At 55.6% G+C, this 16,190-nt stretch overlaps 1 protein-coding gene across 3 annotated transcripts in view; it reads left to right on the forward strand.

Annotated features, from left to right (window-relative positions):
* AGO2 (argonaute RISC catalytic component 2) overlaps positions 1-12,635 on the forward strand; it is a 100,584-nt gene extending 87,949 nt beyond the window's left edge. For 2 of the 3 annotated variants that reach the window (XM_039232982.1, XM_039232983.1), the window contains 6 exons: positions 3,016-3,106; positions 5,299-5,493; positions 7,361-7,495; positions 10,589-10,690; positions 11,298-11,497; positions 11,633-12,635. In XM_039232982.1, coding sequence (XP_039088913.1) covers positions 3,016-3,106; positions 5,299-5,493; positions 7,361-7,495; positions 10,589-10,690; positions 11,298-11,497; positions 11,633-11,741 — 832 coding nt within the window. In that variant the 3' untranslated portion in view covers positions 11,742-12,635. Of the gene's footprint in view, positions 1-3,015; positions 3,107-5,298; positions 5,494-7,360; positions 7,496-8,006; positions 8,294-10,588; positions 10,691-11,297; positions 11,498-11,632 lie in introns of those variants that run through there. The other variant, XM_039232984.1, reaches the window with a different exon arrangement.
* Positions 12,636-16,190: the final 3,555 nt, after the last annotated feature.

Below are 16,190 nucleotides of genomic sequence, written 5' to 3' on the forward strand. Positions count from 1 at the left end.
GAGACGGGCCAGGCCGGTGACGGAGGCTACCTGATGCGGGCAGAGCAACTGTTGGCAAATCCCAGGCCAGGGTCAGGATCAGGGGCTGGCAGGGGAGGGGAGGGGAGGGGAGGGGAGGGTGGGGCTGCAGGGTACCCCTGGCCTGTCATGGGGCCCTGGGCGCTTGAGGGGCGGGCTAGGGTTAGCTTTTGTCCCTCCCGAGGGCTGGCCAGCCTCTGCTGCAGCGAAGAGGTGTCTCCGTGATGACAGTGAGGAGATTTTCTCGGCGAAGGATCTTGGCAGTGGGGTTAACGTCTGAAGGGGAAGCACGGGTAAAAGCAGATTACTGGCCATACCCCCCCTCCGGGAACCACACTGCCCTCGGGTAGAAGTGGCACTCGGAGGACCCAGCGGCTATCGCCACTCCCGTGTGTCTGGGGGAGAGGGGCTAGGAGGCACCCGCTGTGCGGGGAGCCCCCCAGCCTGCCCTCGGGCTGCCCCACCTGGGGGAGCATCGGAACTCCTTCGGGCCTTGTTAAGCCGCGGAGGTTCTGACCGGCACCTGTGGGCCGGGCGCAAGTGTTGACGCTCCTAGCAAGCCCGCAGCGATGGGGTGGCCCAGGGACCACACCCCAAGGAGGCCCAGTGACGCTGTGAGGCGGCTTTAGTAGGTTGCCGCCGTGTGGCGGGGAAGTGCAAAGAGCCTGGGGTTAGAGCCTGACAGACTGGAGCGTGGAGACTGGCCCTGCCAGGCGAGGCCCATCCGCTCAGGTTGTGGGAAGGAGGGAGGGGCCGTGACGGGCAGGCTGGGGGCTCAGCGCGCCCCTGGCTCAGCGAACAGGCCCTGGGTTGTCAAGCTCGGGCCATGGCAGGGAGTACAGGAGGCGGAGTCCCAGCCCTTCCCCAGGAGGACCCAGCACGTGGGACCTGATGGGAGCGCCAGTGACATCACGGGAGGGATGACGGGCCCGGGAGGTTGAGGAGCAGGGGCTGCTGTGGCCAGGCTGCCGGGGAGGGCGGCCCTGAGCAGAAGGTGGCAAAGGGCCGAGAGCCCCCGAGGCTGCTGGCAGGGGTCGGGGGAGCCCCCGCAGCCGGGCTGGACGCAGCCCCCGGAGGGCCCTGGTCGAGAAGGCTGCTCCCGCTGCAGGTGGAACGGGTCCAGTGGCACCTGCGTCGTCTCGGAGGGGTGCCATTGGTGTGGGCAGGGAGGGGGTGGGCAGGGAGAGGGCCCAGAGACGGGCGTTGGGAAGACAGCGCTGCAGCGCCTGCTTGCGGGTTGGGCTGGGCTGCGAGAGAAACGGGACAAGTGTGCTGGAGGGAGGCTCACGGGTGGGGGGTGGGGACAGGGGTCTGGGTTCAGGGACCGTGTTCAGGGCAACCCAGCAGAGCAGAATTAAATCCACAGGCTGACGAGATCTCAGATCCCCCAGGGCAGGGTGTAGACAGGATGGATGCTAAGCCTCCTACCCTGGGGAGTTCAGAGTTAAAAGGTTGTGGAGACAGGGAGCCAGCAGTAGAGCCCCACCCTCTCACCCCACCCCCAAAAGGAGACCCATTGGGTCCTGGACCCTAGGGCAGTGCTCCCTGTGTCACATGGTGCTGCCACAGAGCCTAGTGCCGTGTGGGGGCGGGGACCTGGGGAAGAGTCTTGTTGCCACGGCAGCAGGAAGTCTGGTGGGCGGGGCCTGCGGCTGGTTGGGAGGTGCTGACTGGGTTGAGCTCATGAGGACTGGGGACTAGGGAGACCACTAGGGGGAGGAGGGCGCCTGGAGGGAGCCAGTTCACAGGCAGGTGGGGTCTTCCTTGTTGAAGGTGTGAGTCAGAACTGCTATGCAGACGCCAGGAGTGAGGAAGCAGGGAGAAGGGGTGGAGGGGAGGGGGCAGCGCTGAGCAGACTGCTCCTGCTGGAGCCTGTCCCTGGACCCTTCACACTGGGGAGAGCGAGGCGGGGGCTGGACCCCAGAGGCACACAGAGAGGGGTTGGGCGGCGCTGTCCGGAGCAGGGCCTGGAGGCCGTCGGCACCACCTCCCCTGAGCCCGTCCCCTCCACACACGCAGTGGCGGCAGTGACCACGCGGTGCCTGCGCACCTGCCTGTGCCCTGCTTCGATGTCCCAGGGACCTCAAGGGGAAGAGCCCCCCCCAGGTGTGCAAACCCACGTGGCACACACACTTGAAGCCCTTCCCCCACCTCTTGGCTCCGGCGGTGGAGCTCTGTCCCACCAGAGCCTGCAGGGGTCGTTCCCCCCCCCCCACTCCCCCGTGACCTCACCTCCTGCCTGGGCTGGCGAGTGCATGGTGGTTCCTGTCACTGAGCAGGAAGGACACTGGAGTCAGCAGCCCCTAGCAAGCGTGGCGGAAAGCACGGACATGCGTGTGCTCGTTCAGTCCTCACAACGACCATGGGAGGGAAATACTCATGTTGTCTCCATATTCCAGAAGGGAAAAGTAAGCCATAGAGAGGGTGAGCTTCAGACCGCAAAGCTAGCGAGTGACCCCATGCTCGCAGCTGGTGTGCACACGGTCTTTTGGGAAAGGTGCTAGAACACAGCGTTTCAAAGAGGCGGGGAAGCCCTCGGTGTGCCGCTCGCCTGGGGCAGACCCCCTCCCCCCCCCACCCCGGAAACAAGTGGTGATGTCTGGAGAGATTTCTGGGTGCCGGGACAGGGTGGGGGGTGACCCGGCCCCACGCTACGGCCGAGCCCCGGGAGACCCGGGAAGGGGGGCTGGAGTCCAGTGTATTCGATCACTGCGGACACGGCCAGGTGTTTACAGACAGATCCCTGACCCCGGCCTCTCCAGCTGTCCACACCCGGCCAGTGTTGGTAGTCTATACCCCCAACCCCACCCCTCCCGCACTGGGTTATTCAGAAGCAGGTCTCAGACCCTGCGTCACTTTACCAGCGAGGACTTTGGTACAGGCCCTTAAAGCATCAGACCTTTTTAAACACATACCCACGGTGCCTGTGCCCCACAAGTGACGCTGGCACCCGTGTCCTTGGGGTCCAGACTCAAGGTGCTCCCGCTTCCTCTGCAGGCCGCCTGTGTTCCAGCAGCCCGTCATCTTTCTGGGGGCTGATGTCACCCACCCGCCCGCTGGGGACGGGAAGAAGCCTTCCATCGCCGCCGTGAGTATCCGCGCTTCCCGCCAGGTCCTCTGTTGGTGACGTCCTACGCCGCGTGGGACCCTCGCCCTGGCCCAGCCGCCTGCAGGACCAGGGCACGTGGTGCCCTTGCAGCGTGTGGCCAGAGCGTCATGGGAAACGGGCATTTGGAGGGGATGCTGCACGTGGCTACCTACCTGTGTCCGGGAAGCAGTGGGTCCACCCCACCGGGAGGCCCGGCCAGACCACACAGGTTTGGTGGCAGGGAGCCCGGCGGTGCAGTGGCTCCCGTCCTGCAGGGCCCTGCCTGTGGCCCAGGCTCCCGGCGGCGCTCTGGCCACTGGGTCGGATGCTGCAACTAGGGTTTTTTTTTATGTCGCACCTCCTTCTCCATGTTTTCTGCTTCTATTGAAAACACTAAATATGAAGTAATTACACCATCCAGAATTCATTGCAGCCCCTTCCCTCGTTCTGCCCGTGAGTTCCGTCAGGGCGTCAAGGGGACTCCGCTCCACAGGCCCCGAGCCCCGTGCTTCCCATGCGCTAGCTGGCCGTGTCCGGCCCCCAGTGGCTGAGTGAGGTGCCCACTCTGTGCCCATGGCTGCTGCTCTCAGAAGGGACGATGCACTCAGAGTAGAGTGGACTTGGCCTGTGGAGCGCAGCGCGGGGTGCTACCCCCGAGGTGTCTGACGGGACGCCCCGTGTCCTGCAGCCACGTGGAGGGAGGGAAGCCTCGGGCTCAAGGTGTGTGTCCCCGGCATCTCCAGCGGGCACTGCCAAGTGACTTCTGGGCTGCGGTGGGGTCTGTCATTGGCCTGACACCATCGAACGTAGCTTGTCACCCTCCAGAGCAATCTAAGAATGTTGCCACTTTCTGAGCACCTGCTGCGTGCCAAGCTGTGGGCCGGGTACATAATTACACTGAGTCATAATCTCGTGGGGTCACTATTAGTCTCCTCAGTTTACATGTGAAGTCCAGAAAAGCCAAACTCCGTTGCTGGAGAGAAACTTTGGAAAACCCAGCTCAAGACCTCCTGAGGCTGAGGCTGAGGTCTGAGCTCTGTGGGGCGATAGGGGCTGCCGTGCCCTCAGGCCCCCGTGTGGAGGGGCTTTGAGCCACCTGTCCTAACGCTTGATAGAGCAGCCACAGAGGCAGGCCCCTGACGTGTCACATGTGTGGACAGAGCCTCCCTCCGGCAGCCCGGTGCTCCTCTCTGAGGCACGTCTGATCAGGGGGCGGGGAGGGGGGGTGCTGATCCCCAGCGGGAAGGCCAAGACCCCCAGGAGGTGCAGGCTTCCCCAGGGACCATTGTGGGCCCCCAGCAGGGCGTGTCTAGAGTTATTCAGGGGCCGTGTTCCTTTATCCAGTTAGCGTTAGGTCATGGGCTTCCTCCTGCTTAGCTCGCAGTCCAGACCCCTGTGCTTCTTACCAGTACTGGCTTTGACCTTGTTAAATAATTTTCAGCCCCTTCTTGTTTGATTGGCAGAGAACACAGCAGCCCCAGGGCGGAAGTGTGTCCTGTTCCCCCGGCTGCTTCTGGTCGGCACCTTCAGGCAACTGCTTCCGTGCCAGTGTGCCTTCGGGATGGCCTGCCGTTCTGCGGTTCAGAATCTTGGGATGTGCACTGATACGCAGATAGCTTCTCTGAGTGAGCAGTGAGCTTCGAGAAAACTAGGGAGCCCGACACAAGTTGTTTTCTTGGGGCTGGTGTTATTCAGCCCCATGTGGTCACAAGCAGAGTAAAGGTTCAGAATAATTGCCTATTTTTTATCAGATACTTTCAGCAAACTTTTTAAAAACAAATTTAATGTTTATATTTGAGAGGCAAAGCATGAGCAGGCGAAGGGGAGAGAGAGAGGGAGACACAGAATCCGAAGCAGGCTCCAGGCTGTGAGCTGTCGGCACAGAGCCCGACGCGGGGCTCGAACCCATGAACCAGGAGGTAACGACCTGAGCCGAAATCGGATGCTTAGCCGACTGAGCCCCCCAGGCGCCCGCACATTAACCAGATGTTTATTCCCCCCAGTGTGTTTATGACCGCTGCTGCCCACGTGCTGAAAAGAAACGTGAAGGCAGCAGGTTAACATCTGACAAGCAGCCGTGCCTTCACCACGATGTGAAGTGGAGGGTGGAGGCAGGCCCCTTCCCCAGCACACGCCCACAGTAGGGGGCTTCCGGGAAGCCCCCCCCCAGCACGGCCTGCGTGTCCCCGCAGGTGGTGGGCAGCATGGACGCGCACCCCAACCGCTACTGCGCCACCGTGCGGGTCCAGCAGCACCGGCAGGAGATCATCCAGGACCTGGCCACCATGGTCCGCGAGCTCCTCATCCAGTTCTACAAGTCCACGCGCTTCAAGCCGACCCGCATCATCTTCTACCGCGACGGCGTCTCGGAGGGGCAGTTTCAGCAGGTGGGCCGCCTCCTGCTTTCCCTGTCTGTGGTCTCAGCACGCCTCGGGGTCACCCGTCTGTCCTGCACGGCAGCTTGTCTGGTTCTCTGGTGCAGACGGTGACCCGGTTTCCACCCGCCCCACAGTTTACCTGGCCAGAGCGTGGACGGTGGTGGCTGTGCCGGGATGGGGTGGGGGGGCTCCGGGCCTCAAGGGCAGTGCGGGGAGGTGGAGTCTGGGTCAGCACGTGCAGCACACGGACTTGGCTGTGGGAGAGTCTGTAGGGTGGGGACGTGATCTTGTCTGGGGGACGCCGTGTGCAGTGTGAAAGGCGGGCTGCAGGGTGGAGGCCACAGAGGCAGGTGGGGGCCCTGTGGAAGGAGGGTTAACGGGACTGGCCACCATGCAGATGTGGAGGGATCGGCCGTATCTCGGGTGACGTGTGGATCGCGGGCCCGGCTGGCTGCCCTCAGACACGGGGAGCGGTGGAGGAGAGGCGAGGGAGCGGGTGTGGGGAGACTGTGCTCTGCTCCTGTCTTCCCTCCCTGTGAGGTGACCTATGGTCGGCATCGAACCCGTCTAACCCGAGCTCGGGGGCTCAATCCCCAGCGGTCTCCTCCACGCTGGTGCAAGCTAGTTCCAGCTGGGCATCCGCCCCGTCCCCGCACGTGCCTCCTGGGGGACGCTGGCAGGGAAGGCAGCAGATGCCAGGGCCCATGTCCCATCCTGTGGGAGAAGGGTTCCGGGGGGAGGGGATCCTGGGAGCCGCGCCGGTGTGTCCCAGAGGCCCCCGGGCTCCCTTGACAGACAGGCTGGGTGGCACCTGACTAGGCGTGAGCAGGACTGCCTGGGCCTTCCTGGTCCAGAGTAGAAGCAGCAGCTCGACCCCCTGAGGCCCACGGTTGGGTTGGCGGGAAGAACAGAATCGACACTTGTGACCGGGGCTCCTCAGAGCTGGGGTGGGGGGCGGGGGCCAATGTGTGCCAGGCGACCTTGAAGGCACCTCTTGTGCAGAACCTCTCGTGTTCCCTCGGTCGGAGATGTTCCCCTCGCTTCTGTGCCCCCAGCCCCCTCACCCTCGGCCACGGCCATCCCTACTAGGAGGGGTCTGTGCCTTTCTGTCCTTGTCACTCTGTGAACTTACGGGGGTCTTACAGTGGGCATTTGTGAAGCGTCATAGCATGACCTCTAATCAGGACACTGGTTAGAAATCTAAGGTGCGTGGCCCCTAGGGTAGCCCTCACCTGACCATGAGACGCTGTTTGCCCGCTTACCTCGGGAACAAGCGTGGGAACAGCGTCTACTGTCATTGCGCCTGGCTGCCGGGCGCCATGTACCAGGCGCTGTGTGTGTTACTTTAGTCTTCACAGCAAGCCTACAAGGCGTAGGATGTTCCCGTTTTAGAAGTGAAAAAAGTGGGCATCAGAGAGGGTATGTGGCCTTCCCAAAGCCACAAGGCTACTGGGTGGTAGGGCCAGGGTTTGAACTCCACTCTAGCTCCCAGGCCAGTGTGCATTCTACGAGAGTCCCCCCTCCTCTCCAGTATTTGTTCCTGCATCTGTCTCCCTTTGTGCCTCGTTACTCCCATGTACAGTGGATGCTAGTCACTGAGCACGTAGAACATTCCAGAAAACGTTCTGGGCAGTGTAATGCATTATCTCATTTAAACAACTTAACCACAAGGGCTCATTTGCTCAATTACATAAACGAAAAAGCACAGTGGAAGGCAGAGGCTCGCAGGTGTTAAGAGCCCGGTTGCGTGTTGTTTCTGAGCTCCGGAACTCGCCAGACAGCACGTGTCACTAAGGGGTGCGGTCTGAGGTAGAAAGAGAAATGCCATGAAAGCACAAGAATCCGCAAGCATGTTTTCTCTTCCCCCCACCCCCAGGTTCTCCACCATGAGTTACTGGCCATCCGCGAGGCGTGTATTAAGCTGGAAAAGGACTACCAGCCAGGGATCACGTTCATAGTGGTACAGAAGAGGCACCACACTCGGCTTTTCTGCACCGACAAGAACGAGAGGGTGAGGCTCGGTCAGGAGGGCGGCCCTGGGATGTGGGGCCGCAAGAAACGTGGGTCTCTGCTCAGCTGTCCGCCTGCGCCGCCCTGCAGAGTGCCGGTGCCGTCCCCGCTGTGGTCCTGGGGGGTTTCCGTGGGCACCCAGCCTCGGGCACTAGAGAAGGGCCCTCCTCAGTCTGGTGGGACGTTTGGACCTGCAAACCCCACAGGCCTGGGACAGGTCTGGGCAGGAGATGCTGTTTGTCCAATAAAGAAATTACCAGAGATCTGGCTCTGAAAAAGGTCCAGTGAGCAACCATGGCAATGGACAGAGTAGGTGAGAAATGGCAGACTGGGGGCCCTCGGGAGGTTGGAAGCGGCTCTAGGGAGCTGGTCCAGGGCTACGTCTCCCAGCCAACCCACCATAAGGAGCATGAGAGAGAAGCAAGATTTGTAGGTGTAACTGCTAGGAATTCTCCACAGTTGAGGAAAGGCAGGAATCCTGAGGTTAAAAATACTTTCTGTGTTTGCAACAGGGTAAATAAAAATACGTCTCCACGTAGACGTACTGTCCTAAACCGCCCAGCATCAGGTAGCTGCCTAAGGACAGGGACCCTCCCAGAAGGGACAAGACACTACATTGAGAACCCAGCAGCCCTCCACCAGGGCAAGGACAGCAGCCGAGAAACGTCGACTGAATGAATGAAAGACGGAGTACAGATTGTTAGTGAGAGAAAAGGATCCTTTGTCACAGTCACAGGGATGATCTACCCAGAAGGTAGCACAACCTAGCTTAGACGTAACACTCTGACCTAAAAAATATGTAAAGGGGAGAAAAAAACCAGTGTAGCAAAAAAGCAACAGAATTCCAAGAAGAAACGGGCACATCACCGTCAAAGGGGTATATTTTAACACCCCACCGTCAGAAACTGAAACGGGCGCAAAGGAGTAAAAGCTAGAAATGGGAAGCATTAAGCGACCACACCAGATCTGATGGTTAGTTAGAGCCTAGCCGTGGACATCTGAGTTCACGTGGAAGGCTTGTGGAAGGTGCCTCGTACGGGGTCACAAAAGCGATCTCAGGAGATTCCCAGATCTCAGTGTTGGGCAAGCCACGTTTTATTTATTTATTTATTTATTTATTTTTTTATCATAGGATTAAATTTTAAAGGAACAGTAGAACTAACAAGACATTTAACAAAGGCTGAGATGATAACTTCCCTTCCAAGTAGTACATGCATTGAACATGTAAAGAGAATAAAAATAGAAAGTAATCAGAGCTGGATAAAAACGAGCATTTCACATCAGACCTCATGCAGTGTTTGGAGAGAAACATATAGACTTAGATACATTTGCTGGAACATAAGAAAGAACCTTGAAAGAAGCCCGAAAGTACAGAAGGGTGGAAGTGAGATTTCATCCCTGCGGGGAGTTGAGAGGGCTCACACCGCCTTCCAGAATGGAAGGAAGATAACGAAGTAGAAAGTGAAGACAGAGCAGATTAACACAAACAAAACCTGCTTTGAAGATAGGTAAACCTAGCGGGACTCAACAAGGCAAAAAGACGAAACTGTAACAATTTTAAGAGCAAATAGAGAACTATGTATGACCTCAGGAAGGGATGTGTGTTACTTAACACATGGGATAGTAACAGCTTTATGCTGGTAGATATCTTAGACAGCTTAGAAATAGATACAAAGAATTGTTTGTGCAGTTACATAAATTACTGAAATCAGCTCAGGAGAATAATCCAGTCATCATTTCCAAAAGGCATCAGGCCCAGAGAGTTTTATAGGCAAGCTTTACCAAACCTTTACGATTAGATGATTTTAAAGTGTGTCAGAGAATAGGAGAAAAGAGGAAACTACTTAGTTTACGAAGTTTATCCAGATTTTTTTATAGGCAAGTTTTACCAAACCTTCAAAGAATAATCTTAAACAAAATATTTTTGAGAGTGGGACAAGTCAGGGGACTCCTATAGTTATCCTGATAATGCCAAGTGTTGGCAAGGATGTGCTCACTGTGCCGTGGTCAGGAGCCCAGGGTCTGAAGCCAGACAGCCTGGCTCTCATCTGCCCTCAGCATCTGGACTGCCTGAACACACCTCCCTACATCACCTTCCTAAGGATGTCGGGGCGGCGGGGGGGCGGGGGGGCTGGTCAGTGGAGCTAATGCACTAAGTAAGCACTTTGCATAGTCCTTGGCACAAGTAAATGCATTATTATGAAGACTCCCCTAGGCTGCCGATGGAGGTGCAGACTGATAGCCAACTTGGGTGCGGTTGGGTAATTCTAGAGATAGGCCCTGGTAAAACCCACCTGCCTGTGGATGCGGAGACAAGTATATGAATGTTGACTGCAGTACTGTTTCTGATGTCCACATACTGGCATATTGTACAGCAGTGAATATGAATAAGCTATGTGTATCACATGAATATATCTCAAAATGGTAAATATTGAGCAAAAACAGCAAGCTACAGGATATATACGATACAGGTATGCAATTTAAAAACCTGTGAAGTAAGAGAGTATGGTGCTAACAGAGACTTAAATATATAGCAAAGTAGTGATAAAGTCTAAATCTTGAGACTGCAGCGTAGACGGGAAGCAGAAGAGAGCGCACAGGCGCGTTGGGGTTCGGCTGCAGAGGGAGCGAGAGAGAGAATCCCAAGCAGGGCTTGAACTCCACAAACTGCAAGATCGTGACCTGAGTCACCCAGACGCCCCCTGCCTTGAATACAACGTGTGTGTTTGTGTGTGTGTGTGTGGATGCTGACCTGTCCAGTGTCCATCACACACACTTGTAGATTCATAATAATGAAGAGCTCTTTGAGCATCACACGCAGATTTTCCAGCAAAGGGAAGACACTGTCTCCCGCCTGGGCCTTTCTGAGGCCTGGGGAAAATGACTCTAGCCTGCCTAGAACAGGAACTATTTCCTTCTGTTGGCTAGTATGTGTTAAATTTTATTTTAATACCATAGCTAATTTAAAGATGTCAAAGTGGCGCAGCCTGTGGTCAGGAAGGCCCAGCGGCAGAAGGTGGCATGGGCGAGGCTGATTTGCTTGCTTCCCTCTCTTGCCCCTGGACATGTCTGATGGCTTCCTGTGTTACCAAAGGTTGGGAAAAGTGGAAACATTCCAGCAGGCACAACCGTGGACACGAAAATCACCCACCCGACCGAGTTTGACTTCTACCTGTGTAGTCATGCCGGCATCCAGGTGAGGCCACGGTCTCTGTGACATAGTGCGTGTGTCCAGCAAGCACGGGATGAGCCCAGACCCCATGCCGAGCGCTCCAGTGGGCGCCGGGGACGTGGTGGGGAAGCAGGGCTGAGTCTCTGGCCTGTCCTCAGGGGAGTTAGTGGTGAACAGGGGAGGGCCGGGACCATGGGGTGCTGGGGAGAAGGACCCACTGGCGTGCTGTGGCCGTGGTCCCCGTTTAGATGAGGTGAGGCCAGGTGCGCCAGTGAGGCCTGAGGGGCGTCCTGTGTGCATGGGGCCACCGTGGGGAGGGCGCAGGTGACAGAGGTACTGACTCCCAGTACCTCAACTAATTCCTGCCTGGCGGGCTTCAGCCTTGTCCCCCGCCACGCACGTTTGCAGGCCTCACAGAGAGGTCCGTCTCGTGGCCCATCACCTCAGGGCTCCTGGTCTCTGTCGGTGCAGGGACCCACAGTTTTCCATCACAAAGCGTTCTGGCGCCGTGTCCTCTGAGGGGCCGCGTGCCCCGTGGGGCCAAGGCGTGTCTCCGCAGCCCCCTGGTGTAAGTGACTTCTGGACGCCTCGCTCCCCTGCTCACCCCTCTGACCCTCTGATCTGCTTTTAGGGAACAAGCAGGCCTTCCCACTATCACGTGCTTTGGGATGACAATCGTTTCTCTTCCGACGAGCTGCAGATCCTCACCTACCAGCTGTGTCACACCTACGTGCGCTGCACGCGCTCCGTTTCCATCCCGGCGCCGGCCTACTACGCCCACCTGGTGGCCTTCCGTGCCAGGTACCACCTGGTGGACAAAGAGCATGACAGGTGAGTGCCGGGCCTTCGCCGGCTGGGGTTGCGGCCGGGCCCTCAGGCGCCCACACGCCGGCGTCCCCCGCCGCGCCCCCGGACGGCCGGGGCGCTAAGGCAACGCTCTCTCTCTCTGTCCTCCCGCGCCCGCAGTGCTGAAGGAAGCCATACCTCCGGGCAGAGCAACGGGCGAGACCACCAAGCCTTGGCAAAGGCCGTCCAGGTTCATCAGGACACGCTGCGCACCATGTACTTTGCTTGACGCGTCGCAGTGTTTACGATGGTGTACGGACTTGGATCCACGTGAGACCAGCTACACTCAGACCAACGGACGCCCAGCCCTTCCGTGACAGCCAGCATCGAACATGAGACGTCATTGATTTTAGTAGATTCTCCATTTTCCAGAATGCCTTCCGTCCCGGATTTCAGACTTGGATTTTGAACTGCAGACCTGTATGAGACCCCATTGTCGTAGGAAATATGGTTTGCCAAAATCTATAAGCTGCTTATTAAAATAGAGTCCCGTGTTTCCTAAAAATCTCCTAAAACCAGTCTATGAACTCAGGGCTTTAAAACATTTTTAATTTATTTGGTCATTCAACTTACTTGTTTTTAACACATGATTCTCTATGAAATTGATGGGCTCGAACTAGCTGTGAACGTTCTCAGAGAGTGGAAGCAACACAGAGCACGGCAGTGGTTTTAAAGCCTTGAGCGTTGTGAGGAGGTCGCTGGCGTGGACGCCGGAGTGACCCTCGTGTGCTCCTGACAGGGCTCTCACACAAGCTCTTCGGGGCCGAGGGCAGGTGGCCCACCGAGGCGCCCACGGGTGTCTCGCTCTGTCACCACCCGCCTCCCACTCAGCTTGAAATAAGGAGCGGGGGCAGAAGACGGGCCACGTGTGTTTACAACATTTATAGGTCCAGAGAGATTGGCAGACAAGTGCCATTTTAATAAAAATTTATTTAAAAAAAAAAAAAAAAGAAAAAAGACAATATGCCGACAGTCTAATCATAAGATTTGTCCTATAGGACTGTGACATTTATTTTCCAAAGTTTCTAAAGAATACGGGTCTGTGGTGATAAATACAGTACAATCCTTTTTCACTGTTATGTCTTTAATGTAAGAGAAAAATATATATATCTGGTTTGCAGTATTAATGTGATAGGTAGATGCTGTTTTTCATTTTATTGACTACGGGGTGCTTATTGTGATCTGTTTAGTATATCAAGAGTGTTTTGGAGCCTGGAGACTAGACCACCTCGTGTGGTTCTCGCGCTTACATACAGGAGTATGCAATTGACTCAATGTGACCGCGACCCGCCTTCCCCGCGTAGATTGTGTAGCCTGTACCTTGGGGGGGGAGGGGGGAGACTGAGCGCGCGCGCGGCAGCCGCCCGCCGCCCCCACCTCCCGCCCCACCCCCGTGCGTTGCTCGGCCGGTTAAGCACAGATGGAATGTACTTGTTCTTCCGTTTCTGGGAAACAAGTGCACGCGTCAGAGTGCGCTTCTCTCTGCGTCTGGGTCTCTTAGACAAGTCTCGTAGGATCTATGCACTGAAACGCGCAGAGAGCCGGTGGCGGCGGCTCCCCGTTGGGCACGAGGCCAGCAGCCCGCAACGGAGCCCTGCCCGCGGCGATGGCGGACTGCAAAGCCTGCGGGAGAGATTTGCATTCTGGGCCCCAGATGCGGGTTTGCCAGTCTAGGAACCATTGCACTAAGCGTGATCCCATGGACAGTTGGGGAAGGGTGACAGCAGACAACTCTGTGCTAAGCGGGCTGTTTGTCCTTGTAGACAGTTTTTTAAGAAAAAAAAAAATCAAATCCACGTTCAGTATATGAGATTCGGGGAAGGGGGCGAGCCCTTCCTCCCAGTGCTGCTTTGTGCTTTGTAGGCTTACTGCTCCCTGCTGACGGCCCCGGTCCCCCGACACTGACCTCTGGCCCTGTGGTGGGGCGGGGGTCCCGATGGGCTGCCTCGTGCTGGAGACAGCGCCCCCCTCCATCCTTGTCCGCCGGCTCGGGGGTGGAGGGGGGACAGGGGACCGCAGGCGGGGCTGTGGCAGGCGGGGCTGTGATGGACACTTGGCCTAGATTTTGGCGGCGAAGACAAAGGGGTGACTATTGTTTGTGAAGATAAATACTCAGAGTGGTGTGTGCGTGCGTGTCTGTGTGTGCATGTGAGTGTCTTAGTAATGGCATTAGCCTCTTCTTGCTGTATCTTTGTTTTGGGGTTGTTGTTTTCGTTTGGTTGGGGTTTTTTGTTTTTTGGGTTTTTTTGTTTCTGTTTTTTTGTTTTTTGTTTTTTGTTTTTTTTTTGGTCTTTTTAAACGAACAGAAGCCTCTGCTCTAAAAAATGTTGCAATTCCCTGTCGTTTTATTGGCAAGTGGCACTTTCTCCTATTTTCAGAAGGATACCAATACACTCTTGGCTTAAATTACCAGGAGCATCCAAGCTAAGGAGGGAATCTTTTCACTGATACACTTTTGAAATCTGAAATTAGGTTAGTTTTCAGCCATGTTTAAGGTCATCTAGAACCATGTGTCTCAAAGGTGTGTTTCTACGGGCTTGCCACAGCGTCCTGGCGGTTGGGGCAGTGGTGGTGCTTGGTAAAAATGCAGACCCCTGAATCAGATTCTCCAGAGCTGGGGCTGGGCATCTGTATTTTATACCGTCAACCGGGGTTCTGGGGCTGCCTGAAGTCTGAGAACCCCTGACCAAGAAGTTTCTAAAGAGTAATCTCCCTCGAGCACCGAGGGCCCAGCCGGGGGTGGGGGAGCCCTTTGGCACTGCAGGCAGATGGTTCCTAAGCTAACGCCTAGGGAAGATCGCAGGCTGGCAGACAATTAGCCCTGCGGTTTCGTTTGGTTAATCATTTGAAGGAAAGGTGTTCCTTTCTTTTAGTGGGCCCAGAGTACTTTGAGAAAGGTACTTTGTACAACCCTATGCTTGTTTTATAAAACCTTTAATTCTAAAAGTGTTAATAGACCAAACGTGTCCAGCTGGGTTAGCTGCATACCTTTGTACACATCTGATGATTCAGAATTCAAATGGCTGTAGTTACAGTTTCTCAGGTAAATAATTGTTTTCCCAAATTTCTACCAACCCCCCCCCCCCCCGTTATTAGAATCAATGGTGAGATAGAGTAAAACCTCAAAGTGCAGTAGACTAAGTCTGAGCCCTGTCACGTGGAGGCCAAAAGGGGCCCTTGCCCGTCTCTGACTGTGCTCGCACCCACCCCCTGGGCTACCTCGGCCTCCGTGGCCCCAGATTCCCAGGGGAGCCCCGTCCTCCGCCTGCATTCGGTCGCCGGAGGCTTGGGGCCCATGTGGATTTGAGAGGTGTCTGCTTCCTGGCTTCGCCCCACCCCATTGTTAAGTAAGGTGTGCCTTGCTTTAAGCAAACTGAATGTGAAAATTAAGATGTAGAAATCTGGATTCATTAAAGAGGAAAACTAGGATTTATCTTGTCTCTTTAAAAGAGGTCTCCCAATTAGATTCTCATCCTGGTACTCTTCCTAGTAGCTTTTAAAGTGTTCACTTTGAGAGAAGTGACTGTGCCCCCATCCTTTCCCCACTGTTGTGTTCGCTCCACTCTGGCCCTAGTGACAGAGCAATGAAGGAAACCCGGGGGAGCCGGGGACGGCTACCGCTCTGTGCCAGCGCCCTTTGGGGACGCTGACATTCCAGCCCGTGTGTGTGCTACAAGCTCAGAATTTCCTGTGCAGATACATTTTGTAAAACTGGGCATACCTGTACTTTTAGAAAGGGACTGTTTGGGATTTGAGAAGTCTTCACATACACACTTTTGTACATTATAAGGTCTGCTTTTACTTTTTAACGCGATAATTGCTTTTTGGTAGTGGCCTCACACTCCCGTGGATGAATGTTTGCACTCTAGAACCACAGGCGGCCCCTGGCCCTTAGGCGGGCTTGCCCGAGAGGGGCGTGGTGGGAACGGAGTGATTTCCCTGCTCTTTTGAGGTTGGCCGGGGTCCCTGCTCTGACTGATGTTCACCCTGGCTGCTGGGTGCTCATTGGAAAAGACCGTGTAGTTCAGTTCCTGCAGCAGGGTGGGGGGTAGTTTTATTGATGTCATATTATATGTTATTTTTATTGTTGGTAAATGCAAATGTTGCTATTTATTTTTTTCTTTCTGCTCCGGTTCGATTTGGCCGATGTGGATATCCCAATGCATGTGGTACCTGATGGATATGCTAGAAATTTCTTTTCCCCAACTTCCCCAACTTTTGTAAATTGCCTAATGTTTACCTGCAAGTTTGCCGGATGATTTTATTTTTGAAAGCCACAAATGTAATTTTTCTGGATGAATTGTTTTTCTTATATATGCAGCAATGTAATTTTGCATTGATCTGCAGGGTGATTTAAATTTTATTTTTACAAGGCAGTTTTTCAGTCAAATTATATATTTGATACAATATGTTAAGGGTAGACCAGCCAAGCATCCTGCACTTGGGACACCAGACTGTCCTGGGGGGGGCCTGGGGGGCTGGGACGGCTTCTCTTGGTTGCTCGGCATCGTGGAAGCACTTGGCTTGGTTCGCGGAGCCGGCAGGATCTGGATGTACTCCTTCGATGGGACTTTGATCTGTTGGACAGTGAAAAGGATTTTTCATGGGCATTTTCCTACACCTAAGGCAGTTCCATTAGGAGGAGCTTTTAGACGTTGACATAATCCAGACAGTGGAC

The sequence above is a fragment of the Hyaena hyaena genome, unplaced genomic scaffold (assembly GCF_003009895.1).
Source record: "Hyaena hyaena isolate Hyena2069 unplaced genomic scaffold, ASM300989v1 scaffold_69, whole genome shotgun sequence".
In the NCBI taxonomy this organism is placed as follows: domain Eukaryota; kingdom Metazoa; phylum Chordata; class Mammalia; order Carnivora; family Hyaenidae; genus Hyaena; species Hyaena hyaena.